The sequence below is a fragment of the Buteo buteo genome, chromosome 19 (assembly GCF_964188355.1).
Source record: "Buteo buteo chromosome 19, bButBut1.hap1.1, whole genome shotgun sequence".
Classification (NCBI taxonomy): domain Eukaryota; kingdom Metazoa; phylum Chordata; class Aves; order Accipitriformes; family Accipitridae; genus Buteo; species Buteo buteo.
Genome location: NC_134189.1, coordinates 11,979,701 through 12,002,862, shown reverse-complemented (window position 1 = coordinate 12,002,862; position 23,162 = coordinate 11,979,701). Strand labels below are relative to the sequence as shown.

General features: G+C 43.1%; 1 protein-coding gene across 4 annotated transcripts in view; it reads left to right on the top strand.

Moving 5' to 3' along the window:
• Positions 1 to 13,861: 13,861 nt before the first annotated feature.
• Positions 13,862 to 23,162, top strand: part of WASHC1 (WASH complex subunit 1) — a 45,984-nt gene continuing 36,683 nt past the window's right edge. The window contains exon 1 of one of the 4 annotated variants that reach the window (XM_075051039.1): positions 13,862 to 13,971. Coding sequence is in view for 1 of the 4 variants with exons in the window: in XM_075051038.1 (XP_074907139.1) it covers positions 14,669 to 14,741 (73 nt within the window). In the remaining 3 variants the exon portion in view is untranslated. Of the gene's footprint in view, positions 13,972 to 14,197; positions 14,404 to 14,653; positions 14,742 to 19,113; positions 19,137 to 23,162 lie in introns of those variants that run through there. The other 3 variants (XM_075051040.1, XM_075051038.1, XM_075051041.1) reach the window with 3 other exon arrangements.

Here is a 23,162-nt window from a genome sequence, read left to right as displayed (position 1 = left end):
ATTATCTCCTGTCTTTTGCATGAAATTAAGCTTTGACCACTTAATTGATTAATTATAGAGAGCAAAAGCTACACAGAGACATTTTCTTCAGAGTCAGACAGGTTTTTGTTTTAACTGACAGTTGTTCAGTCTTTTGTAAATACTGCAGTAAAATGAAAAAATTGAGTATGAGCTTGATTCTCCAAATCTTATGTGACTAGTCCCACTGAATTACATGGGGATTTTCAGATGGGACAAGTTTTTGTGATCTGACCTTGCATAAGATACACAGGAAAAAAAAAGGGGGGGAAAAAAAAGGAATAACATTAAGTCTAAACTCATACTCCGGATAGAAGCTTTTTCTGCAGTGGCAGAGATCAAGTACTGTCAAGAAAACAAAACACATGCATGAACAGTATACATTTCAGCTAAGGCTACAATATAGCATTTTTCTGATGAGCAGCTGTTTAAAATATTTGTATGTCAGCTTAGCTGTGTTCCACTGAAGAGGAAAAAAAAAAACCAACCAAGTATTTGTCCTTATCACATCTCAGCTCTTTATGTTTGATTTATAGAACAAGGTATTTTCCCTTTTCTTCTGATTTTGTGATATCAGTATGAATTAACAATTCAACAGCTCCAACACAAGAGAGAGATTTCACCTTGTTGCAGACTTCAGTTTTAAGAAGGTAAGACTGCAGGCCATACCACCTGGCTTTTAGGTGCTGGACTAAGCATGAAGATGCCAGAGGACTCCTCCTGTCTTTACTCAATGCAGAAGAAGCACTGCTGTTGACTCCAATGCTTTCTGATTCCAGACCCTCCGTGGCATCCTGTTTCACCTTGAAAGCGTGGCTTGTTTGGTCTGTGCTCCCGTTATATAACAGGGGTAAGCAGATGCTGACTTCTCAGGGAAATTAAGGCCAGGACAAATCAATAACGCATCTGCCCTGATGTGCTACATACCATATAATCTCATGCAGCTAATAAACCTGGAATATGAGTTTAAGAAAAACATACCTCCAGAAATGCCTCTGGTACTACTGTGAAGATAGTAAAAGGTAGATCATTTGCCTCATTCCTTGATATTTTGTCACTATAGTTAATCTCTGTGATTGTTGACAAGTTGGAATATTTTTCTCATTTGAATTTATCCTTTTTACTTTCCAGCCATGAGTACTTATGCCATTCTCCAGTAGGGTAAAACGCTCTTTAGTCCTAAAGCTTTTCTCTCCTTGAAGGTGACTGATCAGATCACCTGATGATATTATTTTTAGCAAGCTAACCGAACTGAACTCTTTAAATGATGCATTTTTTTTAAATTGCATCTCTTTTTTTTTTTGCTTTTGAGGTAATCCTTCAGACTTGCTGATACACAGTGTGGTGCAACTAGAGACAGGCCAAATATTTGCTGAAGAGGTCGCTGCTTAGATGTGTTCCTGTCTCTTATTGTTCATTATTTATGGGGTCAGGCTTCTACTAAGGTTAACCTTTGCCTTCAGATCTGCTTACAGACAGGATCCCTTATGCTCAGACATGCTGACTTGTGATAAATATTTCTATGTTCTGTTTTGGTGCGTGAAAGCATTTCAAGGAGCAAATGAAGAGACAAAAAGGATCCTGTGACTCAAAACTGGCAGAACTTGCTCCGGATTCTTCTTTGAGGAACACGGCAGAATTGCTTCAGACATCTACCACCATCCACATTCCTGCAACTGACTCCATATGGTAGGACCTCTGTCTACACAGCCTCTTGCAAAGAACATAAAAGACCACTCTATTTGGGGAGGCCTAGATGTAAAGAGCAGGAGATAGGCCAAATGGTGGCAGATCATAAGTCTAGTTTTTGTGTTGCATGCATTAGTTTAACATAAGGTTAAGCTCTGGGTGCAAGCCATTTTGTCATTAATTTCTTCACAACTGATAGGATTTTGGCAATGGTTGAAGCCAATCTAGTGACAAGGCAAGCAGCTGAAACCTTACAATATTTAACTTGGCCAGTGAGAAATTCCCCACTGATTTGCTGGCTGCTATGTTTGCCCATCTCCCAAGTAAAAGCAGCCTAGCAGACCTTTTCAGATAGTAAGCAGAAGTATCTTCTCAAGCAACACTACACTCATTTTTAAAAAGAACAAAAAAAAATAATCCCCAAAGCTCACAGCAGCACTGCTCTTTCTTTCCATCCCATGCAGAGATGACAGTTCAGTTACTCCTCCCTCTGCAGCACTCTCTACAGTGCTCACCTTGGGAAGGTGGAGAGAGAAATGGCAAAGTATAAGGGGTCTTGTCCCTGGAGGGAGGGAGGGCTTAGGAGCGAGAAGCAGTAACAGTGGCTGGATGGTGGGGAGAGAAAACCAGTGTGAATTGGGAAACATGATACATACGGAGAACGTTAAGAACTGACGGGGCAGGGAACTGACGATGGATAGGCTGTTAGTCACTGGGGTGGGAAGAACTGAGGCAGGGGGAAGGCTGATGTTTGGTCTGCAGGCAACACTGTTGTGGAAGTTGTGGAAGAGAAGTGAATGTGCAGAAGGAGGCAGAAAGGTGTGAGGGCAGGAGGTATCTGAAGTGCTTCTCGGTAAACTGAAGAGAACAGCTGAGTATTTGTTATAAAGACATGCTGAGTATGGTTGAAAGGAAACCTCAAAATTTGAAAGTTAGGTTGAAATCCGCTGTGTAAGATTTTAAAAGCTTATAAATAACAAAAATCAGATGCCTAGGAAAGAGAATTACAGTGGGAGGAACACAAAGTGATACTTTCCCAAAATATGCTTCCGACCAGACTTCCTGAGACACAGGTGATACCCTTGCATTAAAACCAAACCTTAATAGTTTTCTCTTCAATCAGTTTGGCAGATCTCACCTTGAACCTGTCTGCATTTTTAGCATTCACAGCACCCTGTAGCAGGGAGCATCAGATCTTTGCTCCAGCTGTACATACCTCTCTTTCTGTGCACTACTGAGGAACAAGGACAGCATCACATACCTGAATGAGGGATCAAGGCCACACGATCAGAGTCCTCTCTCCAAAGATGTCACTGCACAGGAGCATGTGAGTACCTGGGGCTTGGTCAAAAGACAACACCAGTGTTTCCATTGACTCTGTCTTAGTTTCAGGTCTCAATCCTAAAGCATCCAGAGTTATTTGCTGATGTCTTAAGTTATGAATTGTTTAAAAGCTTCCCATCTGTTCAGATTTGTACTCTGTTTCAAACACATTTAAATTACTGCTGGATGGATGTGGTAGAGTGATGATTTTGGAAACATTCTCATTGTTATTAATTTCTTATGTGCTGTGTTTTTTACAGAGATCAGCACAAAAAGGCAAAACACAACCAACTGTGACAGAATATATAAAACAGCATGAGCTGCCTACAGATAAATGAAAACAGTCCAAAATAACAGAGACCAATGTGAATCATGACCAATAAGCATATTTGTAATAATAAACATGTCATGTGTCAGATAAACAATTCACAAATATTTATTAAGATAACAAACAGATTATTAACACAGAGACATCCCAAATTCAGATCATGTCTTTCAGTCCTAGTAGATATGAATTAGCAGCCAAATTTGCCAAAATAAATCTGGCACTCTCACAGAGGTCACCATACCTAACAAATGAAAAAAAAAAAGGAGAGTACAAAGGAGAGAGAGCAGACAAGCTTTTTTTTTTTCTTCGCTCTACTAGTATGACATAGTTTAGAGAGATCAGGCTGCATTAGTGCTACCAAAGATGATATAAGCATGATGATGATAAGAAAAACCTGGAGGCAGGGTTGAGGGAGAGGCATCCCCTGGTAGCTGCAGTTCTGACCCCAATCCTATAAGCTGCTCTAGGCAAGCAGGTGCATGAGGCCTCATTTTCAAATCAGTGGGTTCAAGCCAAGCACAAAAATCCGTCTAGCCAGAGCACCAGCCTGCAGTTACCATTTACCTCCTTTTGCCAGTCTTTCAGATGCAGATAATATTTTGTTGATATGGCATGAGTTTTGGTGTCATGAAAAATTGTGACAGAGTTTTTATTCTTCAACTCTGGTGGTTGCAGAATGAAGCCAGTCAGTTTAAAAATTGAACCAGAGTTAATTTTCAGGAGGAGCTAAAAAACCCCAGTTGTTTCTTAATGCAAACCTGGCACTAGTGCATCATGCAGGTGATGGATGTACAGTCCCGAGCTTCTGGAAATGGAGAGGCTGATGTTGTAGCAGCAGTGGGAATTCTTCCATAATGTATATTCTGTATGTTTCACAGTGTAGATTTCAGGACATAAATAGTATTATACCAAACCGAACAAAACAGGCGTATAAAGTACCAAATGTGATTGAAACAATATTGGTTTTGGCATTAATTTTTTGTATTTCCTTCCCTTCTATAAAGGTAATGGTGCATACTCAAGGCCAAGCTCCTGCTGCTATTCAAAGAGGGAAAGGAGGAACTCATAATGTGACAGTCTGCCTGTCCTGGCTGGGTCTCCAAAGAGGAGTAGGAGAAAAACTACCTCATCACTGCTAGTGCTGGTTCAGATAAAACCAGGGAATTACTGTGATGGGAGACTAAGTGGAGATGTTCTGGCAACTGCTGGCATTTTTACCACCCAACTTGCTAATTAACCCTCTTCATCCTTGTTAACACTGCTGGTGTTACTGCTGCTTCAGCTAAACTCGTAGGTAGCCCTGATTGGAACTTGTCCTGCTTAAACAGCTATGCTGTAGCCAGTAGACTCTTTGTTCAGTGAGCTCCTGAAAAATTAAAATTCTCTTACGAGTCAGAGTTGAGCTATGTAGAGCTAAAGGCAAGGATTCACTACATGCTTTCAAAGTCAGAGAGTAAAACTCCCATTGACTTTAGCAGCAGCCAAGATTTCACCCTGTGCAATGTCTGTGTTGCTTTTCTAGGGGTTCTGGGGTAGTGGTGAATACGAAGTACTTTCCAGTGCTAGAAACAAGGTGGAGTATTGTGCCGCAGTTTGCGTGACTATAGGGAATAAAGCCCAAAATAAAATCAGGAGCTCTCAACTGTAAATACCAGTCAGCACAAAGGTAGATGCTGCCCCTACTCCCCACAGGGGCTAGTGCCATCACTGCCAGGCCAGTCTGAATTTTAAGGAATATTCTTGTAGTTGGTTTATATTTTCATTTGCCTTCTGATAACTCCTAATTACTCATTTTGAGGTACCCCAAAGAAATCCTCTTCTTCCTTTATGTTTATATATTTGGATGCTTTCAGATATTCTTTCCCACCCATGGCAGTTTTGTGAAGGTCCTGAGTCCTGTGACTCTTTTCCTTACTAACCAGCTTCTTGCTCCTAATGCTGTTTGACTTACCTGTCCTGGCCATCTCTGTGCTTAGCCTACTTCCCTGCATGCCAGAAAGGTCAAGTCTGTAAGTCCCCACACTGTACACGGGCACATCCACAACTGCCCACTTCAAAGGCAGGAGTACCCCAAGGCTTTGCTGGCAGAGGACACCTGTGCTGTCTCATCATTCAGAGCAGGATGCAGCTTGTCTTTAGCAATCCAGCTCAGCACCTCTGCCTGGCAGCAAAATACTTGGACAAAAATAGAGGCCCCCTCGAACAAACTTAGGGGATTTCTGGGCTCAACCCTGATTCTCTGCATTCAACGGGAAATTCAAGGACATATTCATGATCCGTATAGATTTGAGAACACATCTTTCATTGTTGATTGAAGCTCTGAGCTGAGAGGTTAGGAACTTGGCTGTGGTCCTGTCTTCCTTCCTGATGAAAAATCTTGGTTCCTGGCTCATGTTAGTGGACATGCTCACCTACTACCAAAGGCCATGTTAAAATGGATGTAGTGAATTTTTTGTCATAAATTGTTTGCCAAAATAAACAGTCAGTCAATGCAAAATTATTTGTGAATTTGAGATGCACTTACTGAACATTTTGGACATTAAAAACAATGAGGACAACATTATAGGAATGACAAAATGCTTCTTTTCAATGTATTTTTAAACAAATTGTTTGGATGTCCTAGATGAAGTCATAAGGTAGTGGGGACAGAGGGGAATCCTACACCATCACCCAGCTACCATCCTTCTGTTCAGCTGCTCCTGGTCAGGATGCTCACATGGACCATGACAGAACAATGCACATGCCACAGGGGTGCACAAATGTAACCCATTTCTCAGGGAAGAGGCTTTAACATTGGAGCATAAGGCGCACCCCTTTCCTGCTCTCCAGTTCATATGAAACTCTCCAGACTTGAGTTTTAAGTGTGGTTTTTCTTCTAAGCCCTTTGTCTTCTCCCAAGATCAGAGAAAAAAATAAAACCTGGAGTAGTTATTTATTGATGCTTAACTTTACTATTTTTTTAAAGAATGAGCTATGCAGTTTAGCTAGCACATAGAAGTACTATTAGAAGTATTTATTAAATAAATGCACTGGTTTTATTATGAAATAATGACAAAGATACTGTTAAAATGGATCTTGTGTTGCGCACAGTATTATTTTTACCTGTTCACATCTCTCTAAAATGGAGGGGAGAATTAAAGGCTGAAGTGGGAGATAGATATCCTACTGCTTTGTAAATGAAAAGAAAGATTTTATCTGTAGGTCTTAGAAATAGAATTAAGCAGCAACCTGATGTTACAATACAGATGCAAAATAAATTCATGTTTCTAAAGAAAAATCTTGTGAAATTGACATGGCACCTTGGTATACAGTTATTACAAGGCAGTTAATATGGCATAATTTTAAGGACCACCAGGAAATTTGGCCTGCAGCACAGAGGAATTATAATAGCCTGATATGGTAAGCTTTGAAATGAAATAACTTCATTTGAATATTTAACAGCAATAGAAAGCATTTGAAAGATTGAAATGCAAGAGTAATAACGTCACTGGAAATGTTTAACATGTATTTCACTGTTCATTCAGAAAGAAAATATTTCAGGTAAGAATTTCAATTTTTCACTAGATTTCCAGTTGAGTATAAATTGGAAAAACATCTCTGAAGGTAATGTCTAGGCTCTTCTATGAATCTAGTCCTTTGCTTTTATTGCATATACCTGTAAAAAAATGGCAGAACTAAAGCTGGTCCCAAACAAACAAATAGCAAATAATTTACCCTAAAAGTATGGAGTTTTTATTATTTACCAAATACACTGAAAACAGTGTTTTGGGGTTGAGTTTGGAAAAAAGCAGAGTTTAATTTTTTGGTTCAACAACTGAATCAAATAATCAGTTATTCACACAACCCAGCCATTTGAACACCCACTTAAATCCCAAAATAGGAGCTTGCCATTGACAGCAAATAGTTGGGATGAACTTCTCACAGGGGTTAGTCTCCTTCCCAGGGAATATTGATTTCTGTTATTTAGTTTTTATATTTGAAAAGATGAAAAATTGTTTCCAGCTTGAAACTAACTCTGCAGGAACAAGCTTTTATTAAAGGACTTTTTTCAGTGCTAATATTTCTTTACCAACTATTACTTCATTTTCTGAAATATATTTCTAGGAGGCAATGTCAAAAGTACAATTAAATGGTGCAGGACTGAGTCCTAATTGATGGTGACAATAATTAAAAGCTTTTTTTTTTTTTTGCTTTCACCCCTCATTATTCTATTTGGAAACAGACTGTCCTAAAATATATTGAATGTCCTGCTGTCACTATTTAGACAAGCATTTGTCAGTAGGTTCTTAATATACACTAATATTTTCAGCAGGCTTTTAATAGAACATCTTTCTCTCTCATTATATTTAACTCTAATCTTTAATGTAGGGTCTTGCATCTCTTTTCATGCTTCTCTTTTTATTAACTTTCCAGATATATTCAGAAATCCCCTAATTTGTATCCAGAAATGACTTATGTCTTGAAGCATTAAAATGTACATTTAAAAACACTGAAGATAATGTAGGACTGATAAAATACTATTAAAAGTTCTTGGTTTAAATATATGTGATTTGAAAAATACGAATCTTTAAATGAGCTATTTTTAAAAAAGGAAAAAATGGTCTTGAAAATTCCATCTCTTTTTTTTTTTCTTCTTTTAGGAATTAAAAGTCTAGAAGATTTTTTTTTTTTTAAAAAAAAAAAAAGACATGTCCAAAGCCAGATAGAGAGTGCAGTGAGTTTTCATCAGAATGCTGACATTTATTTGAGCCTTTCAGAATGGCAAAAAAAAATTAAATGTCAATTTTTTTGGAACCAAGGTCTAATATTTAGCACCACGTTGTTATAAAGGAACTTAATGGAGGTGGTCATAATCAAAAGAAGACTGATGTTCACGATGACTTACTAACATGGTAGCTGGTAGTTGTAGCTGGCTCCTTCATCCTTGGGTTAATGTCCTCTTCACGTGGCAGAGGGGTATTAGTCAGTTCATGACAGCTCCTAACTTCATTATAGCAATAAAAGAATGGCCAGCAATGGTGTTCATGTCTGAAACAAAGTGGAGAAGGTTTGCATAGCTGGATTTTGGCTTGAATTTTCAATGGTAACTGGGATTGCATGGCAAACAGCTGGGTGTCTGAGAGTGTTGCAGATTCTGAGTCTTGTATGGGTTGATTTCAAAATTAAACAAGTAATTTGTGCCTGTTAGGAGCATGGTTAAGTGGATGCCTTAGAATACTTGTTGCTTTTCTCTTACGGCCATGGCTGTTCTTAATACTTCTCCCTTTCCTTTTTTGTTTTTTAAAGGCCTGATATGGGATGTTTGATCTCTTGCCAGGTAGTCTAGCGGGAATACTCTGTTCGGTTATGCAAGAAGCATGGATTTGATCCCTAACTCCTGTTACCATGCTCTTAGGAATACACAGTTACAAAAATAAAAGTATTAGCCTGCAGCCATAGTGCTGTGTGCTGTGCTCTTGTCAGATCTCACGTGTTCAGCGAGGTCAGCCCTGCTCAGGACTCACAGAGTTGGGGGTGCTGTGGGGGTGTCGAAAAGAGCCACAGAATAAAAGAATGTGCGTGAAACACTGTCCTTGGCTGTGCTGCACTCCAGGGAGTTTCTACTCTCTTGTTGTCTATTTTTTGTTACCTTTTTCCCCTCATATGTACCATTATTTCATACACTTTTTTTTTTTTTTTTTAAAGTCAACAAAGGCAATTACCATGAGTATGCAGAACTGTGTGGATGCAATGCTAAGAATGGCATTTTGGAATTCATAGCTAAGAGTCTTCCCAGCAACACTTAGGACGGAGATCTTTGCAGTCCAGCCTTCCTTCACAGACCAGTTAAAGGTGCATCAATATGATATGCTAGTTCAGTGCAGCTGTACAAAAAGGTACCATTTTAACCTATGATAGTAACACACAGCTCATTTGATACTCACGTGTGCGCTGAAGAAGTTGCGTTATTATTGTTACTCATGTGGTTTTTTCCAGCACTGCCTGAGAACCAGGCACAGCCTGAGCCCGACGCGAAACACTGCAGCTTGTTGTGCCCTGGAGAACTTACAGTCTGATGGGCAGTGCAGGCACAGGATGTCGGGCGGCCTCTGGCACTTGTGAAGAATAAGCAATGTGATGCTGGCAAGTGATGTTTAAAGCTGTGAGTCCAGGGCTGAGGAGGAGGCTTGGATGATAAGGCAGAAAGTGTAGAACCAGAAGGGTTTGAGGAGGGGATTTTGATAAAGAGTGGCAGAGAAGGCAAAGGGGGACAGATACAGTGCTTCTGTCAACTTCAGGCTCTAGTTTGTTCCAATCCACTGCATCTTACCCCAAAGCCCCATTACTAGGGGAAGAGGAAGGCCACATGTTTGGGGGGAAGTGTGTGGGAAAAGCGTCTCCACAAACCTGAGTCAGAAGAAATCTTGTGCAGAAGGACAGGTGGCTGTAGTTGGCCCTTATTTTATCTCCCTGCAATAAGAACACCTCAGAGGTAATACAGATATTGCTATACTTAGAGCATCTATACCTCTAGCGGGGGAGGGAAGGGAAGTTCTTCGCATATTAATTTTGTCTCCCAAAAGACAGAATATCGTTTAGTTACGTCTAGTTTCAACATCCCATGAGCATATACTGATCATTAGCGTGCACTCAGAGGAGGTGCTAATTGTCACCAGACACAGAACAAGGGACAGATGTTCAAGGAGGATCCTGCCTGTTCTCCTAAGGCAATGCTACAAGCAAAACATTAAAGTCAGACCTGAAGCAAAACCTGAAGTCCAAACACTTCCAAATGTTAGGTGAGCTCAACCCTACATCCAACTGCAATAGCAAAATATTCCTCAAGTCTGAAAAACTGCAAAATGAGAGGGATGTCTGGAGTAAGATCTGATCTGTTTTCTGGCCCTCTCCTGACCTTGTGCAAAAGCAACTCAGCCAGCTCTGCCTGAATGTTTGACAAATGCTATTCAACAGACTACAAGAAATTTCCAGCATCTTCAAAATATATAACTACAGCAGCACTCTGTATTCTCCTCACCTTCACTTTTTACATTTTCCCTTCAGGTTCTGAGTTTTATGTTATTAAATTTTGGTGTGAAACATTATAATAAATAATAAGTAGTAACATTTTCCATCCTAAAGATATCAAAGATGGAAAAATATTATTGTTTCCATTTTTCTAGTGAGGAAAGTGAGGCACTAATTATTTGCCCAAGGTGACTTTGCTCAGTAAAAGATACTGCAGCAAGAGAAAGAGCAAATTAATTTAATGTTTTGAAGGTTGGGTTTGTTGGTTTGCTTTTTTTTTACTTCAGAAAAAGCACTCTGGTGGGAAAATGCAGTTTTAGAAAAGTGAAAATGAGTTAAAATATAATGTGAATGTAAAAGGGTTGGCTCTTGCACATGAATTTGTGGCTGTGACACAACAACAGATGACTGATCAGTTTGTGTATAGATAATTGCAATGAGTCTAGCCTACAGGAAAAAAATGTCTTTATGCAAGAGTTCTGGACAGGGTGGAAGCGCTTGAATATTGTGGTGATGGAAAAGCTAACAGACAGAATAAGCACTCTAGACAGCTAGCCAGAGAGTGGCATGCAAAAGCACAGAAAACCTGACATGCCCTGAGCTGCTCTGGATCAGCCAGTTGCTCACAGTGAGGATTCTGCCAGCAACTGACAGCAAAGCAGAGTGTGCAGAGCCTCCATGCAGCCCACAAGAAGACCAGTGGAAACACCTGGCTTCATTTATTCAGTGGGCCAAGGGCAAAAGCAGGTTCTGACTGGGGGGGGTCCAGGTCACTATCTTGCCACTGCAGAACAAAGTCACTGAAAGTGGCAGTGCCACTTATGCCACATGCATAAACAGGATCTCTCTGCAGCCCCCCAACTAGTGTTTCCCATTGGTATCGACTTGGACAATGTCTCTGAGAAAGCCAGAAGGCATTTTCCAAACCAGCAGTTAGTGCATTTCCTAACTGCAAAGCTGCTGTCACACATGACTTGGCACACCGCAAGGTGCTGCTTTTTGCACCCTATGAAAAAATGTCTTACTGCATGGGAAGCAGGACTTCCAACTAAATCTTACCTGGGCAACAGTGGGTAGTAGTGCTCCTTTTGTTAGAAGCGAAAAATACTGTGCATCATTTTGTTTTTGTTGGATGGAACTTGCCAATGCAAAGCAGCAGCAGGGCAAGCTTGGCGGCCCCAGGAGCCAGACAGCTCCCTGAGAGCAGCCCTTACTTAAGTAAGAGGATCCTGTCCTCAGGACCACTGAAAATGAGCCAGTTAAAGGTTACAAAATGTAGCCAGTAAACATTGTTCTGGAGAGAGAAGAAATGGTGTCCATTATTCCACTGGCTGGGAATGGTGTCGCTCATTCTCCACCAGCCAGTTGCGTGGGCTGAGACATGCAGCCGGCCGGAGACTGGTGCCTCTGTGGCTGAATCAAACACTGTGTTACACAGCTGCTCTCCCGATTTGCCTCCAGGCTCTTTCTGTGCTGTTATTAACACCTATTTGTGCCCGGTTAGATAGGCCTTGTCTGCACAGGAAAGACGTTTGATATATGACAAGGTTACACAGGAGTTCACTACAATTTACAGCCTCTCACCTGCTACCAGGGTCTTCCTGGTGCTTCGCCCAGTCCACAGCTACCCTGCTATCGCTTCTTGTGTGGGGCTCGCTGTATCCCTGCTGCTCCATCACCTCTCTGCCTGCCCGGCCTAAGATTCAGTGTCTTCCCTTTCTCTCTCTGTGTTAGCTCTCTTTTTGCCTTTTAATGATGGATTTTGCAAACCTGCTGGCTCCTCTTCATCAGGGTGGCTGGGAGGAGGACATAGGAAGGGGCTGCATCAGTCTGCCGTCACCTCTTGCTTTCTCTTGAATTTTATAAATGCATTGAACTGGATTTTTACCCAAGCAGCAGAAAGCATTTGGAAGGCCTTCCGTCAGCAGTATATAAATAAAAATGGATCAGAATAGATTGGATTGTTGCTTCTTACATCCACTTCCCTATTTTGTTTTTGACAGGTCCTGACACCCACACATACGCTCCTTGCTTAGACTCAGCTAGATCTGCTTTTTTGTCTGCTTTGAGTTTTTGGCAGGATATTCCATTCCTCATAACCTTCTTCCCTTACAGAGTTTGAGTAGCTTACCCTGTTCCTTAGCTCTTAGGCCTTGTGCTCTTATGCTCTCCATACTGATGGGTCTTACCAGGCCCATCACAGGGGCAAGCGCTGTACCCTCCTGCAGGCTCTGAAATGGGGAAGCCACTGCTGCTGACTCCTGATCTCCTTTGCAACTCCACCAGGTCTAACATCGCTCCCCCACTTCAGTCCACACTTCCCACTGCAAAGGAGTGGAACCGAGCAAAGAATCTGCAACAGGTAATTTATGTAATAGATTTACCTTTTTCCACCTTGAGTTGAATATGCATGAGCAGGTCCCGATGTCTTCAAGTGCATTCACTGTTTAAAGAGGCTTGTCTTATTTTTTTCCTTGTGCACTGTTTTTAATGCTACATATCAATCACAAATGTTCTCTGTGTGCATTCAAAAACTGGTATTTGCCATTCAAATAGCAGTAAGTTGTAACTGTTTACGTAAGTCTTGAGAAATTGTTTCTGATCCTAAAGTGGATGGGCATGCAAATACCTCTGTCATGTATAGCACACAGCCCTTTAAAATGTGGTTTTAATATTTAGGGATGCACTCTTGAAATTCACTTTTCATGAGCATTTGTGCTGGAAGAACTTGGTTGCTAGAATGTGTGCATAAAGGGGAGCATAGAAGTGACACAAGAGCAAACTAGTAGAACGTACTTTAAAAGAAAAAAATCACTATTTTACAAAGCCAATTTTAAAATTGCCCAACTCTACACACAAGCACTGGAAAGGAAACAAGCAAGTGTATGAGTCATAGATTCCCCCTTTTGCTTGCCATGCTCTGTACCAGACACGTGGAAGCAGAAAAGCAGCCAGGCACAGAAGCAGGGCTGAACGTGGCAACATCTGCAGGATTTTCTCTCAAACCGTGACTCTGCAACACGTGGGCAGGGACCAGGCCGAGAGCTGGCCCAACACCCCCTTCTCTTCACAGTGCAGTACTGCTCACAGAACCACAGTGCTCCAGCAGGGCAGCCATCTGTAGAGGCGTGCTGGAGGGTCATCACACCTCCCTCAGGAGGCACCCAGCAAGGCTCCGAGGAGCCTCAGTGGGGTCCCTGCCTGGCTGTGTCCTGACGGGGCAGACAGACCGCCAGCTCCAGTTGTCCGCCACCTCGGGCTGGCAGGCCACCAAAGAGGCTGAGGCACAAGGGAGGGCAGCAGTGCCGGGGAGAGGTTCAGGCGGGGCAGACGACACAACGCCTGGCCCGGCAGGGGACAGGGCACTCTGACGCAAACCCACAACATGGCCGACGCTCCCCGCCGTCGGAGACCGCCTCACGCCCCGCGCCCCACCCTCTACCGCACGCATGCGCAGCCCCGCCCCCCGCCCTCGGCTCGGGCCAGGGGCAGGCAGCCAGATGCAGGGGCGCCTTAACCGGGCGGAAGTGACGGACAACTAGGGGCGGAAGCGGTGCAGGGAGCCGCTTCCTGCTCGGCGCCGAGGCGTGGCTGGCTCGCGGCAGGTGAGGGGCGCGCGGCGCGGCAGGGAGCGCGCGCTGGGCGGGGCCGGGCCCTCCCCCCCCCCCATAGCCCCCCCCCCCCCCCCGCCGCCGCGGCGGCGGCTCTGTGCCGGGCGCCCGGGGCGGCCTAGGCGGGACACCGGGGTTCGGCGGGGCTGGTGGAGGGCGCCGAAGAGGGCCGGGTGCGGGGGGTGTCCTCGCGGCGACAGCGTGGAGAGGAACAGCTTTGGCCGGACTCGGCGGCGAGGAGCCGGGGCTCGGGCAGAGTTCTCTCCCGCTGGGCCTGAGCGGGGCCGTAGGCGCTGGCGGGGCCCCGTGAGCGTCCGTGAGGGGCTGCCGCGGGGTCTGCGGCCTGTCGCCCCGCGGTGAAACGCTTCTGGCGGCCGCAGGCTTTGTCCGTCGGGGACCCCGTCAGGTCTTGGGAAGAAGAGCTTGGTAACGTGAAATGAGAGTCGTGCAGTACCGGTTTGGGTGGGATAGCAGGTTTAGAAAAGTCTTTTGTTACCTTTCGTATGCGGCTCTTCAGCGCTGAGCCATGAAATAGGTGGGAGAACCAGGCAGGCAGGCATGGAGCCTGGAAATCTCAAGTTGGTGATGATGCGTGGGACACTTGGACGACTCAGTGTAGTCCTTCGGGCATTGGGAAGGGCGATGCTTTCTCTCCGTGTAGGTTAGGTACCCTGTAGGGATAGATGGCTAGATGCTGCAGCCTGAAGGGAGTCACAAGAAAGAGAAAAAGGTGTTCAAGATACAGAGTTCGAGGATTCTGGGATGTGAGTTACATCATTTTTCCTCAAAGTTAGCTAATGGCTTGTAATAGAGTTGTGAGGGGTTTGTACTATTCCAAGTACTGATTGGTTACCATTAACTATCAGCTCACTTCAAAGAACACCACAGACTATAAAAAAACATAACTTCTAGTCCTTCAGTGCATCCACACAGTTTCCTACTTGGAAAATCTATTTTCCTACTTTCCTACTGGCAAATCAGTTTTCATATGGATTGCCCTTAAGTTGCACGAGGGTGTGTTCATCACCCCCAAGCTGGTAGCTGTGGTGGTGTAATGATTTGTCAAATAAAAATGCGTTGTCAGTGTTTGCAAGTGAACCCAAATGCTGTTGTGATAAATGCATTTATTGTATTAATTTTTTCTGTGTTCAAAATAAAGAATGAGTGAGCCAACAGTAAAAAGACCACAGGGCTACTAGACCTAGCTGTACACATGAAGAAAGGCTGCTGATGGACATAGTGATCATTGTGAATCCACACCCAGCAGTGATTATCATTGTTAGTATTATTTTAGTAATCCACAGAAGTCCTGTTGTGGTGAGGTTTTCCCCCTTCCTTTTTTTTTTTTTTTTTTAATTATGTGGTTCAAATGTTGAGTGGTCAGACGACACCTGGATTTTCCCAAAGGCCTCTTTCAAAAGAGGAGAGTTTTCATCCCTGGGGAGAGTAGGCTAATCCTCAGCTGTGCTCGCTTCTACGGTGCAGCTTCCAACGATAAGTGTGGGATAGTGCTGCCTGTGGTTGTGGCATTTCATGTGATTCAGGCAAATGTCAGCTAGGAGTTTGCTTGAGATGACCTATTTATTTCATTTAGGTTGCGTGGCGGGTGTTGCTGGCAGTGATTTGCAGACTGGATTGACCTATCCTGTAGTAGAAGAGGTAGAAGCTAAAACTGTCCCTATTTCTTGCCAGATCTCTGAAATACAGAGCCTTCCTTAAGCGATGAAAGGAAGTGGAGCAGATAGTGCTGCTCTTGCCAGAGGCAAGGGCTGGAAGCAAAGTGACTTTGGCATGTCCTTGTAGAGGCTTTCTCTGTTTCAGTTGTCCAGGGAATCAGAGGTGCTCCACTCAACTGTCCCTTGCTTAGACGTTCTTTTAGGAAGGTTAGCTAGGGGCTGATAAGTTCTCCGGATATTTCGTTATGTTTGTCTTGTCTGAGTAGTAAAGCTGTGATGTAAAGGCTGCCTGATACACCTCCGTATTCCTGGGATGCTTTGGCTGGGGGGAAAAGGCCACACCTCCAAAGAGCCCTCAGGCAGAAAAATGCCTGAGGGGCTCCTGGAGCAGCACAGGCTGCTAATCTTAGCATCTGCCCTTCTTCTATCACTCTGGATATTTAAAATTAGTTTTAAATCTTAATTCCTTCAGATAAAGTGCTGTTCTCTCAACTCAGGAGTTAATTGGCAAGAAAACTGAAAGCAGATAATCCCTGGGAACTACTCTGCAGTCTAGCTTCTGGGTTCTGGCAATACCAGGTGACTGTAGTCACTGCACGCTCAACCTGACCAGTAAAATAGAAGGGTAGAAATTGAGGGCTGGGGAAGAATAGTACTGAGATAAGCCTGAAAGCAAGGCAGATTTTTTAAATAATTTTTTTTAGATTAAAGGTAGTGTACAGAGGAAGAAGAGGATGGTGTCTGAAATTGTGATGTTTCTTGTGGCTGTGGTGTATGAGCTTGAAGGGAATAATTTTTATCACTCAAAAAGCAATTTCTATAGCTAGTGACCTCTGCTTAGACCCCTTCACAAGATAACCTTTGCCAGCAAATAGTCCATCCAGCAGTTTGTTTAGTGGGTTACTGATTCCCCAGGTGTCATTCTTTTGAGCCAGCTTTTTGTCAGCTCCTGTCATTCAGGCCAACCTGTAGGAATATTCCTTCTAGCAAATGTGAACAGGCTTGAAGACACTTCCTCATGGTCAGTGAGTTCCCCTCTTGTCACCTTGCAGAAATGCAAGCGTTTCCTTTGCTTTTGAATATATAAAACAGGCAGGAACTGCTTTTGTTGCCAGTTTGATTTGGTTGTTGCCTTCATTAAATATCTCGGGATCTATTGTAACACAGTGCCTGTGGGGTATGGGTGCTGTAAAACTCCAGAACTTTGGAGCAGAGGGTACTGAATGTAGAGGTGAAAAACAGGACATTGCTAGTTAGGGTTTGTGGCAGTGAGATGTGGCAATGCTTAGATCTGCAGCTAAGGTTGCTCTGCAGGAGACTGAAGCTGATTTTGCATCAGAAAATTTGAAGGAAAAATTAACTGGATTCTTTTAATTATTTTTTTTTTTTTTTTTTTAAGGAAAGTGCTATGTTTGTGGAGGCATGTATTTGTTGCCGTGGTCTGATAGTAAGATTGAGCAGCTCCTCATTTTTCTGAACCAAATGTTCTGCAGGAAGCTCTACAGCAGTGTTACAGATAGCCTGCTTTTGAAACTCCAGTATTTAAGAGAACTTACTGCTGGGAAATGGCCCTCCAAGGGACTTTTGGCATAGCCAGTGGCTTCTGTGTACTTAAGGTATGCAAAACCAAAGTACCTCCACTTAGGATATCGAATGAAGAGCTGTATCTGGATGTTTGGGCTGGGATTCTCAGTGTTACTTTTGATGTCTGTATTGTAGGTGTAGCTAAGTTATTTGCTTTGGCTTCTTTTATAATAAATAGTGAGAAGAAAGGAAGGCAGACAATCAGCACAGTGCTTTTTGGTCAGTTGTAGACGGTTGACTTAGATCAATTGTTCATTAGAGCGCCTGACTGCCTCCATTAATGAAGAGAGCCAAAGGTGACAGTTGCAGAGTGGGTTATCTGATTAACTTTAGATATCAACATCTGTCTGTCAAAATGAGCTTTATGTATCCAGCTGAGGGAAATCAATTTCAACCTGTGCTTAGAGGACAGGGCTTTCTCAGCAAGGTGATGCAGCCTGTAGCTTGGTGCCTCATGGCAGTGAGGGCTGCTGACTGCTTCACAAGGCAGAGCTCTGCTTTGAGAGAAAAGATTGTCTTGAAGACAGTAGTGGCTTAGAGGCCATCTTAGCTTATGGAACTGAGAGGATTGAAGTGCACCTCTAAATTCTTTTAAGTCTCTACCTTTCAGATTCTCCTTGAAAAATAATGTAATAGCATTCTGTCTTCTGGAGAGTTGATATCATTTGATTTTATGTGATCCATCTTTAAATGTCAGGTATTTCACAATTTGCCAGGGAGTTGCTAAATGCTATTGTAAAGCTGGGCTCCAAGATCTCAAATTCTGATCCTTTCTCTTTAGCCTAAGTGGAATGGGGCAGTGTAGTATGTGACAAACCAACAAATCTAAGTGGCTCTGAGTAGCTTTTAGGGAAAGTGAGGGTCTCCAGTGGAGAATGATCACTGAGTCTGTTGATGTGTTGGTTCAGGCCCACACTTATTTGATCCAAGAGACAATGCTGTTGGTGGGAACCCAAAGTCTCCAATTCATATGCAGTAGTTACCTGTCAATAATGTCTTTTCCTTAATGTCATATTGCTCATAGATTTCATCTGTCTTTAATAGCTACAGTAGCTACTGTTTCTTTAAAAGCCAAAGGTGTTAACAGGCTCTGGCTTCTTGAGAAAGGGCTGCCTTAAATACTGGGCTCGCGCTTTCAAAAATAGATTTTTGACAGGCCAGTGCTTTTCCTTTGGTAGCTCTGAGTGCTCAGGAAGGACCACATACAGGTAGCCTTTTATTCCAGAAACAGCAGGATGGGACAAACACATAAGTAGCAACGGGTGTTTGGTGGTATCTGACACAGCCTGTGTCCTAGGGAGACATGTTCCTATCAGGCACCCAGTTTACAGAACCTGTGTCAATAGGCTGCTCTTTTGTTGCAAAGCAGCCTATTTATTGTGTTCCCTCTGCAACTTAGGGAATTAACTGAAGAAAAAAAAGTCTTGGGGTTTTGGATGCACGCTTCATACCAGAGTCTCTCTTGCTGTTTCCAAAAGTGAGTATCTTTGCAGCATTACCTTAATAACTTTTTCTAGTACAATGACTAAACGGCTGTCAGTGATAAGTAGATTCACCTACCAAAAAGGCACCTAGCACTCTAGCTGACGTTGTGGTACAACACAATGTTCTTGTGGTACTCGGATGTGTGAGGTACTGCATATATGGTAGCAGCCAGTAATTCCACACTGTTTAGATATGGAGAACTGAGTGGTGTTATATCACTGGGTAGTTAGTGGCTGCTTACCAGTGCAGCAGAAAAAGCTTTTCCTTTTCCCACAGCTGCTGGAACAGATGAGGCGAGACTGCTTCAATGATGGAATGCACTCCTGCCCTTTCCAAGCAGAAAAGCAGCCCACAAGGCCAGGATGTGCACTGTGTGAAATGCAGTGCGAGCCCCCGAGTCCTGCTGAGCATCAGGTCAGACTCCTCAGTGCTCCAGTGTTTCTGCAGGGCTGTGGTATGATGTGGGAGGCTGACTCCTTTTGAAAAGATCTTGGCTGTTCAAGCAGTCCCATATCAATGAGCAACTTTTGGAAGTATTGGCATGTAGCAGGAGATGCCTTGTAGGATTCATTTTCTACATGGACTTTTTTGTTGTTGCTCTTCTGAGGTAACGCTGTTCTGTAAGGACAGGCTGAAGGTATGAGGTTGATGAGATTGAGTAAGTATCTGTCTTTCTAAAGCTGGAGCAGAGGAGCAGAAATAGCTTTTACAGCTGTGGCTAGGTTAACTTTGTGATGTAGATGTGGCCCTGATGTATTCCTGCTGCTCTGAGGGGGAGGGAGAGCAACAGCTTCTAAATCTTCTCACTTTCGTGCGCCCCTTGCCAGTCTCTGTGCCTGGGGAGCTCCAGCTGCCCAGTTTAATTTGCTCATTGAGAGTGGGCAGGGTGGGACAGCTGGAGTGGAGAGCTCTCTTGCTCCAGAAGTGGTACTGGGAGGTAAAATCCTAACCGATGCCAGGCCCTCCAAAGATGGAGAAACCCCACTCTTCATAGCTTTGTCTAAAGTAGCTACTGCAGGTCTTGAGACCCAAAACAGTAATGTCTACAACAGAGTCTGAGGATGCTACTAGAAGAGACGTCTAGTAACATGAGCACTCTGGTGGAGTACAGCCTGCTATGGGGCCTAATTATGGTCTTATTAATGCTTTCTTTCATCACTGCCTTCCAGCCTTCAGATGGTGATTAGACCTATTTATAGGGGCAGAGTTCCTTAATATTCAGCACAGTGCACCTCTTGCCAATCAAATCAGTACCATCTGCATCTTTGATTGCTGCTTAATAACACTGTAGAACATGGTTAATTAGAAAATATAAATAGACTTTTCATCCTCTTAACTTATCAAAGTGCTTCTCTCCTCCTCCCTTCCCCTCCCTGCCCCCCCAAAAAAGGTAAAGTTGGCTTAGCACAGGGACTGTGGTGAACCTCTCATCTTATTGCTGGAAATACATCCTCCTCTCCTACCCAGGATAGTTACCTCTTGTGTGCTCTGCTGGAGGACTATATTTCAACCCCTCCAGTGAATGTCAACACAGGGCAGAATGATCATTTGCTGCATAAAATAGGACTTACATCTAGGCTCTTGTGCTGCATTTACCACCAGAGTGTAATCAACTTCTAGCTTTCATTTCAATTGCGTGTTTACATCTGTGAGGGCATGTGCACACACTGCCTTATGCTGTCCCTTAACAGGAGGAGCATATGCAATGACATGTTTTGCTTTTCCAGCATTTTAAGTCTCTTTTTTAAATACAGTTCCCTGGCTTTGCAGCTGGTAAACTCATAGGAGTGTGCTTTATTTGTGGAGGGCAAGGGGATACAATTATCTTTTTTTATTTTTTCCTTGCAGGAGTTAGTTCTGATGTTTTGTTGGAATGGCCTCTAGGCAAGCTTGTAGTACAACCAAGGTATGACTTGAATATGCCAGCAGATTTGATCATGATTTGAAATTTTGTGGGAAGCCTATGTGGAAAGTAGAGAATGAGAATGATGTAGTAGTATATTAAGTATAGTACAGTACTACAGAGTACCATAGTTAAGTGTACAGTAGTAGAAGTTTGTGATGAGACACACAGCAGACATTGTAGCAGCTACGAGCTTTGTGAGCTCTAAAAGCCACATTTGGGTATTGCGAGCAATGTGCTGATGTAGTACACTAGACTGAAGCAGAGGAAAGTGAGAGTAACAGAGGTCTGTTATTGTCAGCCAGGACAATGTTTGTGCAGGACGGTGTTTGTGCAGATAAACATGATAGAAAGTGCTATGTGTAAGAAATTACTGTCAGTGAGGAATTTGAGATGACTTCTTGCTATGAACCAAGTCATGGATGTGACTTTCCTCTATCAGAGGGGGCAGCACCTTGTGATAAGCTATGCCCAAAGCTTGTCTCTACTCCATCGTTTGAGTGTGTTTAATCTTAACCTGTAGTTCATTTGTGACTTCGTCTTTTCCCACTGTGGAATCACCCTGGTGGTGGTGGTGTAGTGGTATGTGGTAAGGGATATGCAGACTTGTGTTTTACTGCATATTGCTGATCTCTGCATCCATGCAGGTGGCTACAACGCATTGATCTTTTATTAGGGTCCTACAAAGGAGAGACATAGGGCTGAAGATAGCCAGTCACTTCTTGTTGGAGAGGTTACTGCATGTGGGAATTAAAGGCCTTTAGTTCATTCTGCCTGTCCAATGCAGTGACAGAAGCAGCAGCACAGTAATTGCTGAAGCAGCCCTTGTATCTTTGAAGGATACACACTGATTTTTTCCAAGGTATTTAAGCCCTCTTCTCCCCTGAAGCCCCTTACTGTAGTCCCTTGAAGCATGTTAAGGAAGCAAGTATTGTTGGTGGCTTGCTTTATTCTCCCTTTATTTTCATAGCAAAGCATGTATCTGGTAAGTGCTTCTATATAGCTTTACAGTCTCTGCCTGTGTTGAGGGCAGCCAAATTATTTTCTTGTATTGCCTTTGTTTACATTTCCTTGAAAAATTAAGATATTTTAAGGTTTTGGGGTCTTTTTGTTTGTAATCACCTCAGTGATCAGTCCTCCATAGAGCAATATTTTTTAAAGGACTGTTGCTTCTTTTATTCTGTTTGCTCCATAACAAGTTCTCTTGGGCTTAGCCTTGACATAAGAAGTTTTATTCTTGGGTCCAGGGGGAAGTAACCCAAGAGGTGAGCAGAATAGGTGGAGTGTTTCTCTACCTACCCTATACTTCCTTCTCTGGGTTTGGAGCTGCAAATCTCTATGTAGCCATCAGAGTACTAGACTTGCCTGTGATGATTGAACAGTATGACCAGTTTCTGGTTCCAGATACCTGAAAGCCCTGGAGTGCTCAGCCTGTATCTATCCTGGTGTAAGCCTTTTGGAAAGGTGAGACGGTCTGGTGGAGGCTGATGTTGTGTTTCCCACTGCTGTTGTTTCGCTCAGCTTTTGCTAGTGTGGATGTTGAAACTGAGAAGGAGAGAGCAGCTTTGGGTGCAGAGGGATGGCCATCAGCCCTGACAAGTTTTGTACCAGCTTGCTTGAGGTTAAGGCATAGACAGCTTAAGGCAAAAGTGTGAATCTGAGCAGTTGCTAGCTCTCGTCAGAACTTCTAAATCAGGGTATAGCACTTGTAAGCAGGTGGTGCAGTGAGAAAACAACCTTTTTCTCTTTGTTTGCAATTTAATAAGGCAAATGAGGTTATTATATAACACCAGAGCACATTTGTGTTGATCATGAAGGTTGACATAGAAAAAATAATTGAATAAATTGTGGCTGGAGCCCCCAGATGTTCCAACTCTTTTCCAGAGCCTCTTTGATCACCAAAGTGCTGTGTTGCCGTTTCTTCTGCCTTGTGTGACCCACAGGTGGTCATACCACTAATGATTAAATCTCTTGGGTGATCTGACATCTGCTTTTCTGAATCATACTTGCTTTGGGGTTTTATGTGCCCATTTCTCACTGTAGCATCTGAATGTTTCATGTCAGCTGTCTTAATTCCAGGATGCTGTACTTTCTGCTGAAACACACCAGCTCCCTCTTTAAGATTCAGGAGTCATACTGGAACCAGTTTGTTGCTTTGCTGAAAGCCGCTTCCATGTGTAAGATACGAACAGTTTATTTGCACCTTGGGTGTCTATGTTACATAAAGGCTTGGCATCCATTGGACAGGGTGGGAGAGTTGAGATATTTCTAATCTGCAGCACTTTGTTTTTTATGTAATGCCTAATTCTGATAATGGAGCATGGCAAGGAAATGTGCTGCTTCCTTCTCAGTGCACTGGAGGTTGAGATAAAGGAAGAGTCAGTCTTGCTGAGTGACATTCAGTCTTCGCTTTCCTTCCTGACTTCTGGGAATATTTTGAGTTTTTCCTTTTAAAATCTTCCTTGTTCCTGCAGTCCCTGTCTGTTGTGGGAAGCAATTCTGCTTTTATTCTAAGCATATGGTCAGGACTTTACTCA